Source organism: Sinohyriopsis cumingii, chromosome 9 (genome assembly GCF_028554795.1).
Source record: "Sinohyriopsis cumingii isolate HCF-2022 chromosome 9, ASM2855479v2, whole genome shotgun sequence".
Lineage (NCBI taxonomy): Eukaryota > Metazoa > Mollusca > Bivalvia > Unionida > Unionidae > Sinohyriopsis > Sinohyriopsis cumingii.
In genome coordinates, this window is record NC_142969.1 from 117,409,392 (window position 1) to 117,430,818 (window position 21,427).

General features: G+C 36.2%; 1 protein-coding gene across 1 annotated transcript in view; it reads right to left on the minus strand.

Annotated features, from left to right (window-relative positions):
* Nucleotides 1-4,487: 4,487 nt before the first annotated feature.
* LOC149792534 (uncharacterized) overlaps nucleotides 4,488-21,427 on the minus strand; it is a 39,680-nt gene continuing 22,740 nt past the window's right edge. The window contains exons 7-8 of the mRNA XM_089971171.1: nucleotides 10,538-10,638; nucleotides 4,488-9,959 (exon numbers count right to left, since the gene is read on the minus strand). Of these exons, the coding sequence (XP_089827297.1) occupies nucleotides 9,844-9,959; nucleotides 10,538-10,638 (217 nt within the window). The 3' untranslated portion in view covers nucleotides 4,488-9,843. The remainder of the gene's footprint in view (nucleotides 9,960-10,537; nucleotides 10,639-21,427) is intronic.

The window sequence follows — 21,427 nt, forward strand, 5'->3', positions numbered from 1 at the left end:
TTATTTGGAACCTGATGATAAAAATAATATTTGACTTTGCTAACAAAAAATTATCTTTTGCGTTATAATGTGTTCGTTTTAGAAATCGGATTTAGTAAATATTTCAATTATAATTTAGGAAATGTGAGCATAAGACCCAAAGAAAATATGTTAATTACATTCTAAGTTTATCACGATTTAAACATTTGAGCAAAGTAATTGCTAAATTTTCTAAAAGGCACTCCTATAACACTGTATTATAAAATATCTATTTAATTTTAAGACATGGATTTTCACCTTTAATATAAGCAGTCGAATTTCATAATTCACAGACTTCCTTCCATTAATGAGAATATGGTCAGCAACAGGTTAAAGGTTAAATAAATCATCTGAAATGATATGATATCGTTTTCTGCCCGAGGCTAGGTCAGGGACATGAACGTCGGCTAATGCAAGATACATACAAATATTACGATTAAAATGTAACTGATAAGTTAGAATATCAATATGTATTCCAGATTTGTCAAAACTGGCTTCAGTTAGTGAATATCATTATGAAGCCTATGAGTGACCTTGACATTGACTACAAGATTGAAACATGTATTGTCAAATTAGATACGGAACACTTACACTTCCCAACTCAATGTTTTGGCCTTGGAAACTTGATGTTCCCTGAGCCGAATATGAGCTTGTCCCGAGACAATTTGTATTATTGGTTGGCTTTTCTTAATGATTATATGTTATGTGCCTCTGAAATTTTGTATTTGACCTTGTCCAAAATTATGTTAATGGTGTACCTGACCAGTGATAGTTTTTTTTATATGTTTCCATGGTTGTTGATTAAAAATTTTAAGATTATTATTAATTGTAAACATGTTTACTTGAATTTCACGTAAAGCTACAGTCTTGATCCTGACCTTAGAAAATTCCAGAATGAAAATTTATCATTCCGTAGACAGATCCTTCCTGAAAATGGTCATTGCGACCTGGGTCAAGTAGATGGGTATATAATCTTGCTTAGAATGATTCATTCTTGCCTTAAAACCGGAACAGATTCTGTTTTTTAATTTGGTTGGATTCATTTATTTATTCAAATTATTATTCATTAGAATTAAAAAGTGCTAAAACATTAATTTGGAATTATAGTGAATTTAGATAGGCATATTTTATATTATGGTATTGTGATGCATCAAAAGACTGTTAACACAACTGCACATTCTAGGTCATTGGTACACAAGCACATTCGAGACTGCATGCACATCAACACTTTCGATATACTGGAATTCAACTGGAACTTCACATATGGGGACTTGCGATACTCTGGAATTACAAATATTAATCTTGGACAGAAGAATTTCATTTTGGAATAATAGTGAATTCTCTCGATGGCTTCTTGGATTATATTATTGTGATTAATTGGAAGGCTGCTAGCTCAATATAACACTTCAGTCTACTGTTACTTTAGTACTTTCAAGACTACAGGTACATTAACACCTTTAGTGTAGGTCTTATTTCTAAGATAATTGGAATTTAATTAGAACTTTGTTCGTAATTGACTGGTGAATGAATGTTTTTGGACTATTTGGGATTTAAGTCGTAATTCTGTAAGTTCTATTTAAATTTTCACTTTGTATTATAGGAAAATAAATTATTTGTTGAATTTTACAAAACTTGTGGATTTTTCTCTCTTTTCTATTACTTTGTTTAAGATCATAGAATCGTAACTGAATATTACGGGGCTAGTGTATGAGTTTTCAGTCTGGTGATAGCGTTCGGGCTCTCTTGCCCATGCTTCAAATTTCTCTTCAGGCTTTGTTGTATGATCCTTGTAAAGTTAAAAAGACGGTACGTGACTTAAATATTATAATTAATACTCCTGGTATGTAAATATGTTTAAGGAGTATGTTGATAGAGATGACCATGTTAATAGTTCAGTCATTTTAGTTGTACCTGTATTATACAGTTAGGATTCAAGCGATGGAAAGCAGTCGGATTATAGTGACTTTGGTTAAGCCAATCTTCGGAATTAAGAAATATTGAATAATCTGGACCAGAAACTTTTACATCTACAACCAAAAGAAAACTAGTGAAATAAAACAGCTATTACTTGAATATGAGCACTTGTTCCATGATGTTCCAACACGATCAAATAAATCTACCATGAAACTGAAATCGAAGATTCCAGACCTGTGAAACAGCATTCGTACAAGATGAAACCTTTCAAACAGGAATGTTTAAAAAAAATTAAATATTTCTTGAAGTATGTAAATTCCACTGACGGAATGGGTAAAGGAAATTCCAGTATTTCTGACTCCAGATGGACTTTATCAATAAAACAGTGATGGCGTTTGGGATGAAAGGTTCGCCTTGTACTTTTCAGCGTTAATAAACATTGTTAAAACTGGTCTAGATAATTGCGACGCTTTCATCGAAGATATCATCATCTACAACGACACTTGGAAAGATTACATGGAAACCATTCAGAAATTCTTTGATCGACTCATGATATAAAATTTGACGTTTCGTTTAAGTTAAAATGAATTTTGCCCTGCTTGTGTTAAATTTTTACGACATTGTTGGACATGGACAAGTTAAACCTATATAAGTTAAGGTTAAGGCTATCTCAGAATTCCCTGTGCCCATCAGTAAAGAGCAGCTAATGCGAGGTTTGGGCATGGCTGGGTATTATTGGAAGTTTTTAAGTATAGGGAATGACGCGGTTGAGACTAGACAGAGCAAAAGTGTTTTGAAAGTTGGGCCATTTGAAACAGGTGTCATAAACTCATATTTTCAAAAATTATTATAAATTACTGCGGACTAGATAGAATTATTATAACTTCGATGGGAGTGTTAAAATATGTTTGGCGTTGAGAGAAAGTTATCCTGATTTACTAAGTTAAACGAGGGGGGAGCTCCCTTGACGGAATTCAAAGTTTTAAGAAAGTCTCCTTGCGAAGTTAGTCAGTCTAAGTTCTGAAAAAGACATAATTTTTAACTCCTAGCAAAATGAATAAGCATGTTTTATTGTTAAATAAATCGTCCGAAGGACAGGGGGTCTGGAAATTTGGGAGACCCGGAACCAGAAAAGAGACAGAAGGAACTCTCTAATGACAACCGAGCGGGACCTCGGGAAGGCACATATATATTGCCTCGATCGCATATAATATATTCATTGATGTTTGCAATTATTTGCTGATTTTATTCGTTTTTAATTCGTGCTTCAATTTTCCTTGAGCTCAAAAGTCAATTGTTTCCCTTCATTTGTCTATGACTCGTGCATTCTAGGATTTTATACAATATTTCATTGATATGAATGTGTTCCGAATAGTAGGCTTGTATGTAACAGAAATCATGGACTGTAGGAATTTCATGCATTAGTCTGATAAGAATTGTGAGAATTAATTTGTGTTTTAAATTATGTGTAGCTTGTATGCAAAGAATTGATTTTACTATGTCTACGTCAATGAATCGCTAATTAGCATAGCAACGTGGTTAGGACAAGGAGTGAGGTCCATTAATTAATTTGTGTAATTAAGTTGTGAATTCTTTTCTATCGGGAATCAATGGTGTTAGCATTAGAAACGTGTGAGGGCAAGTATAATTCAGCTAGAAATTCATAGCCACAGCGGGGTGTAATGGTTTATCATCTCCCAGATAACGGCACTCAAAGCACCATAGGGAGTGGGACATCACACATCATCCCGCACCCCTGACACATATTCTTATTTAATGCCATATACTTTTCAGTACTGCTTTCAGTGGAAATTAATTATGTAATGTCACAGGCATAAATCGATAACTCCTTAGATGGCAAAATAAACGAACTTTAAAAAGCATTTGCCATGTATGAATTTAGTGTCAAATATTAATCAGTTTTCAAAGGATATATATATATATATATATATATATATATATATATATATATATATATATATATATATATATATATATATAACAATCTTTGGAACCTCAGGAAGACCCATCATCCATTATTATACATTATCTTATGGACCTGCAATTCATGTAGCTAGCTCTCTCTCTCCTATTCTTTTCATTTTCTTGCAGTATATGACACAAGAAGTTAGCAATCTTTCGTGACAAAATTTCAAGTCAGTTAAATTATAACAAGGCATGTATTATTTCCCCACGCTCTCTGTTAATACGTCTCTTTAATCGTCTATTGTATATCGAACCAAAACTTAGTTTTATAATGATCTTCGATTCCGTGTATACTTAAAGTGTGTGTGTTTATGTCGCATTAGTAGTGACAGGCTAAGCTTCGGACGAAGGATTAGTAATCGTTTAAATGCATGCGGTCATCTGTAAATCATTATACAATATTTTTCTTTGTCCTGTTTTTTACAAAAGAAAATATAACATGAAACTGCTAAAAGCTTAAAGAATACATGATATAAAAACTAGATAAATATTTATATGCCTTGCATGTTGAAACGGGATTAAAGTATGCCACATGACAGTTGTGTCGAAGAAAACAATTGAAGAGAATAGCAGTTTTATATTTTTTATATTTTAAACATTACAATGTATACACATCAGTGCATTGGAAAAGATGCATATTTAAAGATTAAATTTAGTTACTATAATAATTAAATTTAATCATGATAATATGGAGATTATCAAAAACAGCTTGGAAATCAAAATGGTTACAAATTAAATTACGTAACTTATTTCGGTAAGTACATAAATTTTAACGCGGCTTAATGTGTAGTGCAATATCAAGATTTCGTATATTTTACAATGCCAGTCAAGAACTGTTCAACAAACACTGAGATAGAATTTACAGAGGACAAAATCATCTTTAAAAACAACATATGGTTACTCACTGCATATAAAAATTGCTACAGCAGAGTCAACTATACAAATAGAACAATGGGCGTTACACTAAAATCGTATCTACGTTTTAATGGACGGAAAAGGCACCAAATTAATGAAAATAAAGTTACAGTGTTTACTGGCTTATAAGTCGAGTCAAACTGCAAACAACAAAGATCCAGATCTGCCGTAGCAAAATACGCCTGCAGATCAAGATCTGTGTCACAGAACAATATATTCTGGAGCAATATGCGACGACAGATCTAGGTGTGTGCACTTTGCAGTTGGACTCGACTTATAAGCGAGTAATACAGAATAATTTTTTTTTTTTTTACTGCTATTATCAATTCAAAGGTCAAAAAGGAAAAAAAATATTCACTTACCAATCAAGCTGTGTAATGTATTTGTACAACAATATATCTAAATTAAAATATCTGCTGCTCTGGTAGAATTTTCTTCCAGCAAATTCCAGAAGCGAAGGACAAAACTAATAAAGAATTATATTGTTCAAAGTGTTAACCTGACTTGACCAAGTCTTCGTCTGGTATTATGTCACGTCATTCTAGAACAAGGCGAACATCTATTATTGTCCACGTGTATTGACGGAATGGTCATTTCAAGTGAACTTAGTGGGGGTTTGTGTTTCTTTTATTATAGTCACAGCTTATGAAAAATTTCTTGAGGAAGTTGGGCGCAAAAAAAACTGAGTGTCATTAAGAGGTTCGTGAGTACCATCGTTTTTAAATTTAATTCCGAATGTATTAAAAGTTATTAAATCATGAATATATTTCGGCAACAATTTTAATGTAAGCTTACTTTAAGATAATACCAGAGAAAATAGAGTGAGGTGGAAAAACATAAATAAGTAGTTTCCTTTCCTATGATATTGTAATTAAAACTGAAAGCAGGTGTATATTTTCTAATGTTTGCTTTGCCGATTAACTAAGAAGATATAATTGTTGCAAATATTAAACATATTTAAAGATGATGTCAGGAAACAAAAGGTACCATTTATCATCTCAATTTCAAGAGGATGAGACTCCATTTTCTACCATCTCAATTTAAAACGGACAAGAATTCCTTGTCTACCATCTCAGTTAACAACAGTGTATTCTGAAACAATTACTGGCAATAAATTCTTTGCCTAATGCAAGAATTTGGTATTATTTTTGTATTTTATGACTTGCATGATATAAAAGTTAGAAAATGTATGTACTCAGTAAGACTCTTAGTTTGTGCAAAGCACTGGAATGCACTGTGTTTTCTCAATTCTTCGGAAGAATTTCATCGTTTGGGGCTGGGTTTTTTTGGGTGGTGGTGGTGGATACATTGATAACCATGCTGACTGTAGGTATAGCGTTAATCGTCTCGATTCTTACATTTTAATTTGAGAGCTGTTATTTCACAAATTGTCACGAGTTATTTATGAATGAATTTCCTCGCAAGCAGTTTGTTTGTTCCATACGAGTCGTCTCTTCCATACACACTATCAAGGTGAGGTAACGCTTGTTCAAAACGTAGTGAGGGTAACACTTTTAAACAGAACTGTGCGTAGACAATCCAGTTTAATATTATACGAAACGACGAATTTTGGGTCCTTAGGTTCAAACATTGACCAAAACAAGACCTCTCGGACATTGTTCATAACTTTACAGGGGCGGCCCGTAACAAGGCCGTTTTCTAGGGTGCCAAGTTAAATGTGCCGCCAAATTTGAGGTAAGTGTTTGTGAGATGGGGAGACCCCGATTGCATGCTTCGCCTGGGTCGACAGTTGATGGCAGCTATTCTAGGGCCGCCTCTGTACCTTTAGCATCATAAAACCGTACTAATGGCACAACGTGTTGTTAGAGTACAGTTAACATCGATTTTGTATTGGAATTTCGGTAAATAGTTCCTGCATGTGCACAGAGTAACATTGACAAGCAATCTAATTGGAATTTACCTGGTTATTACTCACGCTGACCAATAAACAGATCTACAAGTGTACATGTAGAGTATATAGTGCACAACATCAAATCTAAACAGACATCTTGGAGAAAAGTCCATGAAGCAGGAAGTTTATGTTAAAGCGACCTACTTTTTGACTGACAGTACCATATTTACCACAAAGTTATGAATATAACGCTACCAGTTAGATTGATGAGATATCGACCTAAACGCGTAGCTCAGGCACAGTGCATGAATGTTGGTAAGTGTGACCAACTTTTTATATGGTGGCTTAGTACCAAGTCTCATGCCTAAGACTTATGAAAACGTTTCTAACAGCTGCCTCGCTTGGCGCTCAGCATTAAGAGGTTAGTGTTAGGACTGGTCGACCTGGTGTCAGGATAATGTGACTGGGTGGGATATCATGCTACATGTCTGCGGCATGATGCTCCAGTGCTAGACATCTTTATAAACTGACACACTGCATACATCGTAGCGATATGACTGAAGAATTGTTAACGCTTCATTCAAAATCCAAATCACACACACACACACATACACACATTACCAAGTCATATTCAAACTTTGGACCTCAAATCTATATTCAAACTGGGACCTCAAGTCTATATTCAAACTTAGACCCAAAGTCTATATTCAGACTTGGACTTCAAACCTTTTCCCATAATTTGCCGAAATCGAATCAGTAAAACTGGCTGAAAATGATTAAACCACATGCTATTAACACAGAGACTTGTCAAGCGTATTTCCTTCCTACAAACAATAAACAAAACCCTAACCAAACACCTTTCCCCACTAATTGTCAAACAGTCATTTAAAAAGTACTGACTAATCTAACACAAAGAAATATTAAACGCATTGTTCATTCTTGCAAGCAATAAATGAAAGTTAAACACAAAAATTAACCTGCTGTCTAAATAGAGCAAATTACAACGCAAACTTTCAGCTGAAACATTTTCACAAATACTGACCAAAAAAGTCTAATACCTTTTTTCTTTTAGTATTAAATACGGTTAGGGACATGTTGATTAACACACAGACGCGAAGTCTAAATGCAAAAGTTCTGTTTTTCAAGCCATAAATAGAACGTTAAATTCAAAGCTTAAACAAAAGCCTTTTCCCATAAATTGCAAAGAAACACCGCACAATCAATAAGTAAAATTTGTAAAGAAATGTTGAGTAAGGTAAAGCGCATGTTATTTAACAGTGATATCCAAATGCATAGTTCCTTTCCTTAGGATATAAACAAAACCTTAAGCATAAACTTAAATCTGCTGGATACACAGTACAACACTTAAATCCGTCCACAGGGAGCCTTGACAGTTTATCTGGTAGAGTCGGATTCGTAGTCTTAGGGTCGCGGGGTTGATACTCGCTCATACCATCCCGATTCGACGTGCCTCAGTATGTCTAAGTTAAAACCCACAAAAACAAAGAACAAAATCTATAACTTCAAACTTTTCTACATAAATTGCAAAAGAAAATCGGTAAAATGCGTAATAAAAACCATTTTTTTAAAAAAAAGATCAAATATATGATAATGAATACAGAGTAATACAACTTGTATTACAAAGTTGCATCGTATGAAACATAATAAAAACTGTAAACACAGGCATTAACTTGGTGTTTACAGCCTGCTGGCCTGTATGCAATTGTGACTATCATCTCTTTTATGTTACATGATACATAACGTTTACTTATATAGAAGATCTCAAATGGGTAATGAATTAATTCTGAATTTATAAGACAAGTTGACTAATGTCCAGCTTTTGCAAGCTTTGACGATTTAATATTAAATCATTACCCATTTGAAATTTTTTTAGAATCATATTTTTTATTTCAATGGAAATTATTTAGATGGAAAGAAGAACGAATAATTTCGTTCATTCTGACAGATGATGCACCTTTCATTTTTTTGTGCGTACGAAAATAGTCCCAAACAAAGTTGAACTAGTGTTAACGTTTAAAAGTAGATTATACATTTCTTCCAAGCTATAAATCAAAGAACAAGAGTACTTCCTCATAAACAGAACATTTTACACAAACAAAAACCATTTTTTCAACACAGAATATCCAATACGCGTGATGTCACATTGTTTGATACAGAACCCCGTTAGAATCAAATAGACGATCCATGTTTACGTAACCTAACATATCACATTCACAACTAAACATTACATTGTTTCAATATTCATGTGAAAGAAGGTTTACTGGATGCAGAAATTCCCATATTTACTGTAATACATTTGTGATTGGATATTTGCAGTACTTTGAACAGCAGACTACAGAATATGTAAACAAATTTCATTTTGATTCGGAATTGCATCACATATTTACCCCGGAAATTCTGACGTTGTTAGACAAACTTCTGTCAGTTTGGAGACCGGTTTATGTCCACGTTCTTTATTTACTTTGTAAGTTAACATTTAAACCATGCTTATATATAGGATGGATTCCATGCTACAGATTTACCACCCACCCCCACCCCCTCCAACCTCAACGATCACAAGGCACTATGAACTGAGCAATACCCTTAGTTTTACTTGTTGTTCTTGTCTTGGAGTTTTACACCATTTTTCTTACGATGATATTGTTATACGTGACATAACAAACCCCTTTTTTTTGGGGGGGGGGGGGGTAAATTGTCCATATTCAGACAGCAGAGATAATTTATCCTCAATTTCCTTTCGCGAGTTGAGTTGAAAAATGGCCGCCAAAATGTTAATTGAAAACAAACATTCCAGAAGGTGGGATTTAAAAAAAAAGATTTCCCACGATCTCACCCAATCCGTAAAAAGATAATACACAATAACTGCATGGGCTTATTTGGACCAATCAGAACCACATACAGTGATATGTTCACATAAAGTGATATGTTCACATGTTATAATATCAAAAATATGAAACCGCACACACTATATGCAAAGTGTTCCGACTATGTGATAATGTTAATATGTACTACTTTGTATTTCGGTAAGTGGTTAGCGTATCGCATTTTTCATTTACTGATGGTGATGACCTTGCAACGTAGACTATCATCTAGTTAACAGTACTTAAAACATTATGTCTGTATTCACTATCTTTTGTCTATTCATAGAGATACTCTGATCGAGCCGCGCTTTCAATCCAGTCGCAATCTTTGTAGAAATTAAGGCGATGTGTAGAGTCAACCAGTTTCAGTTTTCCATCTAGCACCGTCCCACCTGCAACGGTACAAGCAGTTGTGCTCAGTACACGGGCATAAGCTTAAAAACAGAGGCCACATTGTAAAGTGCTCTACAATAACATTATTGATGGTAGGTACATTTTGTGACTTTAAAATATTTTAAATAAAAGCTCGATTTAGATTTTTCAAGACAGATAATTTGCTAGGTATAATTCTGATACATAATGAAACACAGAATCAGGATAAAATAGATTCTATTATATTAAATCATTCATATACATGTTATAATCATGAAACATTAAACAGATCCTTGGCCAAATGTATCGTTTATTATACATACATCACCTGATTGACCGTATTTGTTTTAACATTAAAGCACACTTGTATTAACATCCAAAGATGAACAACACTCAATTAATGAATCAAACATTCAAGTTTTGTTTTCGAAAAAAAGGATCTAACGATAGTCAAATTGATGTGTTGCTTTTTATTTTGTCCCTTAATTTTCACCCAGAAGACACAAACATACGAATGGCTATATTTTAATAGGCCTACGAAACCTCTACTGGTCACAAAACCAATTAATCTGAAACCTTGGGCTGTGAGAACACTTACTATTTAGTCTTGCCAACTCGTAGCTGTAGAAAGGGTCGTCTGGAAGCTTCTTTATCAACCAACACATGAACCCATCTTGTTCTCTTGTAGCGTTGCTCACCCTGAAAAGTGACAACATCGGTACATCATCGTTTTTATGAATGATTCATTGAATGTGTGAAGCTAATAATTTAACTGGCAAGTGGAGGGAAACGTAGAGCAGCTGGTGAGTTCACAGGACAAATAAAGGATGTATATTTTTCACGGTGGTATCTTAAGCATCAATTCTGCGAAGTAGGCAGTTTGAAAGCATCCTAAGATCGGTCTTTCATTTCTTTCTTTTATTTTCAGAATTCCACAGGGATGTGTTTTGTGTAAGATTGTCACATACTAAATGTAATTCGGTGTTACATTTTAGAAGTAAGCACAGATCAGAATGCACATACGGGTTCTGTTCAAATGTAAATATGTATGTTTGCAAAATACGGACTGACCCATAAAACAGGGTAGGCAACTCAACATATGTGCTAACAGTGCACCGCACATCAGTGAAATTCGCGTATGTATACACCACACGGATCAATAATGTTTCTAAATATTGAACAAATACCTTGAACATGATTTCCCGTTTAAATTTTCCTTTCAACATTAGTCCCCTGTTGATAAATACTTGGACGCACCCATGTTATTAAACTGTTTGTCGTAAGCTATGTGAAAACACGCATAAAAGAAATAACGATGACAATAAATTGTTCACAAATTGCAGATGTCTAGAATGGGCTGATGCAACAGGTATATCCCTTGATGCAACAGGTATATCTCTTGATGCAATAGGTATATCTCTTGATGCAATAGGTATATCCCTTGATGCAATAGGTATATCCCTTGATGCAATAGGTATATCCCTTGATACAATAGGTATATCTCTTGATGCAATAGGTATATCCCTTGATGCAATAGGTATATCCCTTGATGCAATAGGTATATCCCTTGATGCAATAGGTATATCTCTTGATGCAATAGGTATATCCCTTGATGCAATAGGTATATCCCTTGATGCAATAGGTATATCTCTTGATGCAATAGGTATATCCCTTGATGCAATAGGTATATCTCTTGATGCAATAGGTATATCCCTTGATGCAATAGGTATATCCCTTGATACAATAGGTATATCCCTTGATACAATAGGTATATCCCTTGATGCAATAGGTATATCCCTTGATACAATAGGTATATCCCTTGATACAATAGGTATATCCCTTGATGCAATAGGTATATCCCTTGATGCAGTAGGTATATCCCTTTGATGCAATAGGTATATCTCTTGATGCAAAAAGGTATATCCCTTGATACAATAGGTATATCCCTTGATGCAATAGGTATATCCCTTGATGCAATAGGTATATCTCTTGATACAATAGGTATATCTCTTGATACAATAGGTATATCCCTTGATGCAATAGGTATATCCCTTGATACAATAGGTATATCTCTTGATGCAATAGGTATATCTCTTGATGCAATAGGTATATCTCTTGATGCAGTAGGTATATCCCTTGATACAATAGGTATATCCCTTGATACAATAGGTATATCCCTTGATACAATAGGTATATCCCTTGATACAATAGGTATATCCCTTGATGCAATAGGTATATCTCTTGATGCAATAGGTATATCCCATCATGATACATAAAGACAGACCTAAATGTAAAACTTAACCAAGGTGTATCGTACGTTCGAGAAGACAGGAGGGATGAGAGTAACGTTTTAACAATTGAAAGAATCCAGTTAAGGAGGGTGTATTTCATGCTAACGCATTCCCTTCATGTTACCCATGAAAGATGGATGCCACACATATATTATAAATTACATACTCTTGGGATGCAAAAATAATTGTCAAATTGAAAGACTGGAAATTCAAGCAGTAATAGCTGCAGACAAATGGAAAGCATAAGTTCCTTCATGCCTTCTTGCTTATAACGTACTACTAACCTAAAATGAGTTTTATTTTATTTCACCATCAAAGATGTCAGCTTGATTGTTGTTTAGAAAACCGCAATGTTATATAGTATTTTTAACCGAACTGTCTGCGATATGTATATGTAAGTTCGTAATTCTAGAGACCGGTTTAGAAGGTAATTACCGTAATTTTAAAGCCCAGTTTAGAAGGTAATTTTCATAATTATTAAGCCCCGTTTCGTAAAAATAGTATAGATCATTGTGAATATGTATATCTGCAAGACATTTACTGCGATCCTTTAATTATAATTAACAATAATCTCCGAGTTATGGCTTCCGTTTCTGTTAAACATGAAAGGTCCCTGCCGGAAAACTATGAGTTAGATTGATAGATCGGTAAATGTATATATACACAGACTTATATATGTTTAATGTCATAATTCACTTTTGCACAAACCTTCAAGCCACGACCTGCTAAATGATCTTAACTGTCAGGTGATTTGCTGTTTCTGTTTCTTTAAATCCAGTGCCCTTACACGCTGTTTTTCAGTTATTCAGATTAGTAATAATCATACTAACCAGTACACCAGGTTGCAGAATATTGAATCAAACCGATTAATAATGTTAAAAAAAAAAACAACATCATCCTAAGAACTTAATAAGGCTTGCCTGTGTATAAATTGATAAATAATATCGTAAATTAGCTTTCACGTCCGAAAGCTTTGTCAACAAAGTAATTTTTTCCTGGATATAGACTTCATTAGTCTTGTCGGTTATGAACCAAAATTTAAATCGACATTTATTGCAATCCAAATATAAAGATCATAAAAATGTGTCATGAAAGCAAAGAGCAAACGACCTTGGTCTTCAAACAACACCATTTTTACATTATGAAGCTCAATAAATAAAAAAGATAATAACACGATATGTACATAATTGTCGATCACACTTTTTTTATCAAAACATAAGCAAAGTATTGTGTAGCTAAGGAAAATCGGTCATCGAATGGACGGCAAAATTAATATGAATTAACGCGGGTGCGTGCGTGCGTGATTAAGTCTGGAGACGGTAAATATGTTTTCTCATTTAACAGGGAAACAATATATCCATATTTTATTACAACTAGAATGTTCGTAACATCGTCATGGCCTGTTCTATAGATAGGCACATTATACTTTCAAATTATTTTTTTTGTAACTGAATTACAAAAATTACTTCAGAAGCATGTGTGCATATAACTCGATATGAGAAGTAAATGGCATTTCCAGGCTTGGCGCAGTTGCTGTTCTTTTTTTTAAATACTTTCAAATTCCAAACTTTCACCAAAAGAAAATAAAAAATACACATGTTCAATGAAATTTGTAGAAGCAGATCTGTTTCACTTCGCATCTAAATAAAACAAGAAAAACAGTAAATGACTAAATACTGTGCCAAAATGAACGGAACAAATGACATAAAGTTACTAGCGGCTTCTCTAGAACCATCCAGTCTTATAAAACTCTGATGAATGCCAATATTGTGAAAAACAAGGACCACTTAAATGTTATCTACTCTTATTTTGAACAATCTGTCTGCCAGCAGCAAATCAATACAGATAAAATAGTCTTAAGTCCACTCAGATTAAATAGTCTTAAGTCCACTCAGATTGAGGACTCCTAAGTCCACTCAGATTAAGTTGTCTTAAGTCCACTCAGATGAGGAGTCTTAAGTCCACTCAGATTAAGTAGTCTTAAGTCCACTCAGATTGAGGAATCTTAAGTCCACTCAGATTAAGTATTCTTAAGTCCACTCAGATTGAGGAGTATTAAGTCCACTCAGATTAAGTAGGCTTAAGTCCACTCAGATTGAGGATTCTTAAGTCCACTCAGATTAAGTTGTCTTAAGTCCACTCAGATGAGGAGTCTTAAGTCCACTCAGATTAAGTAGTCTTAAGTCCACTCAGATTGAGGACTCTTAAGTCCATTCAGATTAAGTAGTCTTAAGTCCACTCAGATTGAGGAGTATTAAGTCCACTCAGATTGAGGAGTCTTAAGTCCACTCAGATTGAGGAGTCTTAAGTCCACTCAGATTAAGTAGTCTTAAGTCCACTCAGATTGAGGAGTATTAAGTCCACTCGGATTGAGGAGTATTAAGTCCACTCAGATTAAGTAGTCTTAAGTCCACTCAGATTGAGGAGTATTAAGTCCACTCGGATTGAGGAGTCTTAAGTCCACTCAGATTAAGTAGTCTTAAGTCCACTCAGATTGAGGAGTATTAAGTCCACTCGGATTGAGGAGTATTAAGTCCACTCAGATTAAGTAGTCTTAAGTCCACTCAGATTGAGGAGTATTAAGTCCACTCGGATTGAGGAGTATTAAGTCCACTCAGATTGAGGAGTCTTAAGTCCACTCAGATTGATGAGTCTTAAGTCCACTCAGATTGAGGAGTTTTAAGTCCACTCAGATTAAGTAGTCTTAAGTCCACTCAGATTGAGGAGTCTTAAGTCCACTCAGATTAAGTATTCTTAAATCCACTCAGACAAACCTTTTGGCACAACTAGCTGCATCATTTCCTTAACACTTAGTATGGTGGTCCGATGTTAAATTTAGTATTTTACAAAGTTTAAGATTAATTTGAGGCTAAAAACTGAGGTTAAAAGCTAACGGCCCTTACATTTAAGAGTCGAGCGATGTAATAAAAGTAAAAGAATAGTAGCAAACAGAATAATTGATAAATGTCCGCATGCAACCCGTTATCTCAAGCAACAAGGATTGAAGTTTCACTTATTAACCATCTTTAATTACAAGTGAAGAGGATGTCACTCTATAATCCATGTTGCAAATTTCTCTAGAGAACGACAAAGTCATTTTCAGCTTGTTAACTATTTATTTCTGTAGTAATGATCTGTTTTCTTGCACGTACCTTTTTGTGCACCATGAGATCCTTCTTTGATGTTTTTCATTAATTAGCTAATTCAAATTTCAGGTGCTTTGAAAGTTTCAGTTGCATTCCGGATAATGTGTTGATTGAATGGCATAATGTATTCCATTTGTAGCTAGTTAGCTTCTAATAATGTCTCGAGTTTGTTTATGTCTTCGAAAGACTCTTATAATGTGTTACCTAACATTTCACGGCCATCTTTGTATTATCAAACTTGACAACCCATTGTTTCATACGTGTATAGCTGTGTTCCAGAATTAGACGAAATGGACTATTTCCATTCTAATCTTACCATTTCCTCGAGGATGTGAAACAAGTTATTATCATTTGCAATTTAAACTAGCCCAGAAATTCTGTTTATCCTGGGAGATATATTCGACTTTCAATTGTATCTATAACTGTATCCACATTTAATGTCTTGTTTAAATGCTGGTCCTTCTCTTTAAATATAAGATGGTTTCTCAATTTCACCTCCGTTAGTTCTTCTCCACCATATGCGTTTATCAATCTTGTAGACCTCCGCGGAAATTACAGGCACACGAAGAACAGTGTTCTTTTCCTAAGACACCTAGCAATTTATATTAATTTTCTTTGCTGGTAATTGTCATCTGGATTTAAAAATCGCTTCTTGTACACATACAATCTAAGACATTGTTTGATCACGGATTTCTTTTCCCTTTACAGACTGTCGTTTCTTTATGATTTCTTTTGAATGAATCTGAATTTGAAACCATCATGCTCTCTAACTGGAGTGAATGAAAGTTCGTCCTTGAAAACTTTAAAAACTTTATTTCTAACACTTTAAAGCCATGATGTACCGTCTAATGACTACTGACCAGGATTCTTATTCTAGAATGATGTGTACAATTTCAATTCTAATCACAATTGGATAGTCAATACGAATCTCAGTTTTTCCGTTGTTTATACAGTGTGAAAGGTTAAATGAAGACGAATAATATGGATATAAAGAAGGTTTATACAGTAGTTCAGGCTTCCGCTCAATTAATCTTGACTTTCCACATCCCAACACTTTCAAACCTCAACTTTTTTATATTACTTCAGTGTGAACGTATCAATAAAGAAATATTATTGGGGCAACAAAAAGTTTAATTATATACTCAAGCGTAAAATATAGAAAATTATGGATGACATATTTTTATATTATTTTCACATGGGAAAAACATAAATATTGATATTTTCGCAAGTGAACATGCAAGATCTTGTTTGGAATGTGATGCCTGATTCTATGTGCAGTTGCAATTGCAGCAAAGAAAAATGAGAATTTTCAGACCTCCAGTATGAAATAGAAAGTGCATTACCTTTTAGGTATGAAATTATTATTTGCTGAATGTATTTCACTCGCCACCGTAAGCATTTTTACAAATTTATGTTTCTTAACAAACCTGACAATAGTACCAACAAAAAAAAAATACGTTCCAGTTCATGGCTTCAACAATCTCAAGACTCAATCTGGCTAATGAATATATGTTGAAGGCAAACTTCCAGCAGAGAGGCTTTGCCGATGCCGATTCATGCCCATCAGTAAGCAAATATTAACTCGGTATATACAGTTTCTCTGATGCACACATTTTAAAATCATTTCAAAATAAGAAAATTAATTGAATTTAGTCGCACTACAAATGCTAGATTATCTTGCAAGTTCCAATAAACAGAGAATGCTTATCTTAGTTATCCGTACATTCTGAACTTTTCGATCTTCGTTGAAGAATGAAAATAAAATAGGTGCGATAGTGTTCTATAATGTAGTTCAAGCTCTGTTGATTCAAATCATTCTAAACGTGTCTTCAAAAAACGGTTTCATGTTAGATAAAGGAAGACAATTCCTAGCAAAATATGTTTCTACGAGAATCCTTACCCAATCACAGTACTTTCGGAAAACTAATACTGCCCCGAAATCCAGCCCTCCCAGGTACTACTTTTAGCTAAATGGAGCTAAATGTTGTCTGCCGACCAATGTGGTGGTCGGGCAGAGTGATCTCCCTCTAGGTATGAGAACTGGCGACATAGCTTTAGGACGTGTCAGTTATCACTGGAACGAAAGACACGCTCTCTATTGATGTAACTGAGGAGAGGCCGGCAGAGTGTATGTGTATTATGATTGGGTAAGTATTTTCGAAGAAACATATTCTACTAGAAAAAATGGGTTTCTTCTTTAAATACGTTACCTAATCATAACTTCTAAGGGCAATAGATAAGAGGTGGAGGGAGGTAAATCCCCTTACCCAAGAGTTACCGTCTCCGGTCCCCTAAGTTATGTGAGGCAGCTTCTAGGTAACCCGACCGGAAGGATGCGGGTTCAACTAGGGAAAACAATTCCGCTCGCAAATCTAGCGGAAGTGGTGAAAACGAGTCTTAAGAAGCTGTCGGTCGACCTGGCAGAGTGACCTGTTGAGGCGCAGATATAGGTCCTGCCAGATCGAATTGGGACCTCTGGGATGAAAGTGGAGATAAAAGCTAGAGGATGTGGACTCCGACCTCCATCCCACAACCTGAATTATGTCGGTTAGCGAACAGTTCCGGTCGAATGCTAGGCTAGTGGCAACTGCTCTAACATCGTGAGCCGAAATGCGTAATAAGTTCATTTGAGCTGAAATTATTTCCATATATGCTGAGTGAATAATCTATTTAACCCAGGACGAAATGGTTTGTGTTGACATATCTCCCTGTCCTGTCTTGAGAGGTAGAAAGATGCGTGATCTTCCTCGACACAACATCTCTATTCTACAATTGTACCACTTCAAAGCTAGAACTTGGTCTTGTAGATGGCCTTCAGTTGATGTGTCCAGATGAGATAGATATTTGATAACGAAAGTCTTGTTACCCGTGGAAGGAAGGCGGTTCTTGGCGATGAAAGAGGATGCCGTCATAAGTAATACTGACTGACCCGTCTTGTCGGAATTGCATGTAATCCAGGTCTGCTGATAGGGCATATATTTCTCTAATTCTGCCTGCAGTCTCTAAGGCCATGAGGAAGCAGATCTTGTAGGAAAGGTGTACCAGATATTTCCTTGAAATTGGTGAATAGGTTGGAGAAGTCTTTGTTTTGTCCGATATCCTCTCTTCCGTGATAATGAATGGTGCCAGCGATCGTGGAGAGGTAACCTTGTATCGTACTCGGCTGAAACTTTCTTCAAAGAGCCAGAGGAAGTTAGCTGCGGTATAGATGCCTGTAGAGGTATGATGTGTTCGTTTGTGTATCGCTGGGTGAAAATGTACCATCTGCCTTAGTATGCTTTCAAAGTGGAGGGCCTTCTTGCAATGTGATTCTGTTCATGACTGGTTGTGAGAATTGTTTATTCCACAGGGCCTGTTTACTATAATCCAGACCTACAGGTTCCGTAGCTCTGATTAAGAATGAAGCAATTGTGTCATGGTTGTTTGAATAATGAGGGAAAATCAGAATTCTCCAAGGAGTTCCCGTTGCGAGATTAATGAGGTCGTTGATCCACGACTTCTCCCATCTGAGTGGTCCAATGAGGATAAGGCGACACTCTGATTCTCTTGCTTTCGCGTATGTAACCAGGCCACTTCGAATCTATCGACAGATCGTCAACTGCCCGGGCTTTGAGTTCCAGACTGAATATACGAAGGTTGAGAATTTGGCATTCCACTTTGTCGAAAATAGTCCACCAAAGGTTCGCCCAATAGGGTATATATATGAATGAAAACCAAGGAATGAAGACACCATTCTGTCCGTGTTAGCTGACTGTTTCGCGACAAAGATTCGGCTAATATGTTAGGAGTCTTGTAACATGGCGAACGTGGATTTGTTGTCGACAATACTACTTTAAAAAGTCCCACATCAGGACCAGGATCGAATTCCGAAAAAGTAAAGGCGCTACCATGGTTCGGATTTCAATGCCTGATCCTGATGGAGACGTTGCTGTGTATTGAACTCCATGCCTAGGTGAACAAATCGTTGAGATGTTACTAGGCCGGAATTTTACTCGTTGACGAGAAGTCCATATTGGTAACAAGGGTTTATAACGTCTTATTAGATCTAACTCACTGATGTTTCTGCAGGATGTCATCCAGGTAACTCGATGTCGCCACCATATAAATTTTCCGGACATGTCCCATTACTCGATTCATCAGACGAGTGAAGACCCTGTAGCTGAAATTGAGCCCCAATGGGAGTGCCCTGAAATGGTATACGATGTTGTAGGTGAATCGCAGGAACGTCCTAGAAGCCTTGTAAATAGGGACATCAAGGTATGCGCCGTTTAAGTCCACACTGATGGCGAAATCTTCCTCATGGCTGTCATTCAAAATGCGTTGTGGTATTTCCAATGAGATCAAATGGTGTGAATGAATCACACCAAGAGTTGTGAATGAATTGATTTAGGGCGTTTAAGTCGATGACCGGACGCAGAATGCCGTTTGCCTTTGGGACCAAGAAAAGTCTGGAACAAACGATAGGACCCTCACGATGCTATATCCACTTTGGTATGCGAGAATTGTGGCTTTTGCTAGGTGGAACTTCGAAAGGACGGTTTTCAGAGATTCATGTCCTATGAGTGGCACTTGGGTCCTTTTGTTGATTTCCGTTACTATCCCTGTATCGACACCGTGGTTAGGGGGGGGAGGAAATGGGTCTCATGGGCTGCTTGTTTGTGGATTTCTTCAATCTGGTTGTTAAGCAGAAGGTTAGAGGATAAACGTTCTGCTGTTAGGTTGGAAATATGGTGGTTCTTCAGGAAAGTGCAGGCAGAGAGCACTGAGTCGCGTTTTGCCAATTGTAAATTTGTAGATGGGGTTACGGCATTGGCCAAAGTGTGTTGAACGGATCTATGCAGCACTCGAGACATTTTTGAAACCGACTCCCATGCATCCAGTGAGGTATTCGGAGTCAGAGAAGATAAGCTACGTTCCGCCTGTTGGAAGATAGCAACAGAGACGAAAGTCCAACATCGAAGCCATGCCAACGATATAGCGCACTAGCTGCCAAGTTTCAGAAAAGGTCATCCGGTCCATACGTATGGAGTGTGGCTTTCTCATCCCCAAAGCGGCAATCACTGTCAACTGCTATGGTGTCCAAATAAAAGACAGTGTGTGACAAAAGTAGAAACCGTCGACGAACTGATGATGAAGGTCGGACAGATTCTGTAACTCTCCCAGACACATCGGAAGTAAATGAAGTCGGACTTTTCCGTTCCGTCGTAAGATCAACAGATACTGAAGCTCTGGTTCAGTTTGTTTATGGAGAAGGGGAGGAAAACACAACTCAGGGGATCAAAAATGGAAAACGTGCTCAAGGATGCTCGGTAGGCTGAATCTTTCCGTACCATCGGATGGTATAGAACAGATGACAGCACTGTCTGCAAAGTCGGGTTCGACGTATTGGAAGCCGGACTCTGAGTGATTGAGCCCGTAATATTGATCTTTTGGCCCTTCGTGATCTATAGTATATGGCCAAAAGCCTATAGCAACGGAAATATGTGTGGGGAGTATATCGTTAGGATCATCAGTTTGGGATTGGTTATGGGATGTATGATTCATGTAACCTGTCCATATGTCTGCTGAGTAAGAAGGAACTTGGCTGTTTGTTAGTTTTCTCCCCCGTTATTCCGCAATAGGAATCAAGTTGAACCCTGAGGAGGCAAGAGAGACTGAGTTGCCAAAAACGTGTCGGAGCTGTTTCAGAGCGTGTCAGTGTCAGGCGTTTCGTGGCTGAAGGGTTAATTGATTTATGTCCCTTGTCCGCCAGATATTCTCGAACTGAGTAAAGGTCAGCATGCAGGCTGGTGACGCCTCTGTTGTGAGTTGTTTGTGTTTGCGCTCTGCCCATAGTTCTAATCTATACGACAAATAGAACAAAACGTATAAAACTGTAGCCCTGCACCTGTCTTTTAGAACGAATTGTCGGTGCAGACCTAACTCTTAAAATGTTAACCAAGAAATTCATAACAGACAGTCTAATAAAGCAATGAAGCGTACATGTAAAATATAATTACAGAACCACCTGTAAGGAGAAGTATACACACGTGGGCCTTTGGATGTGATGGT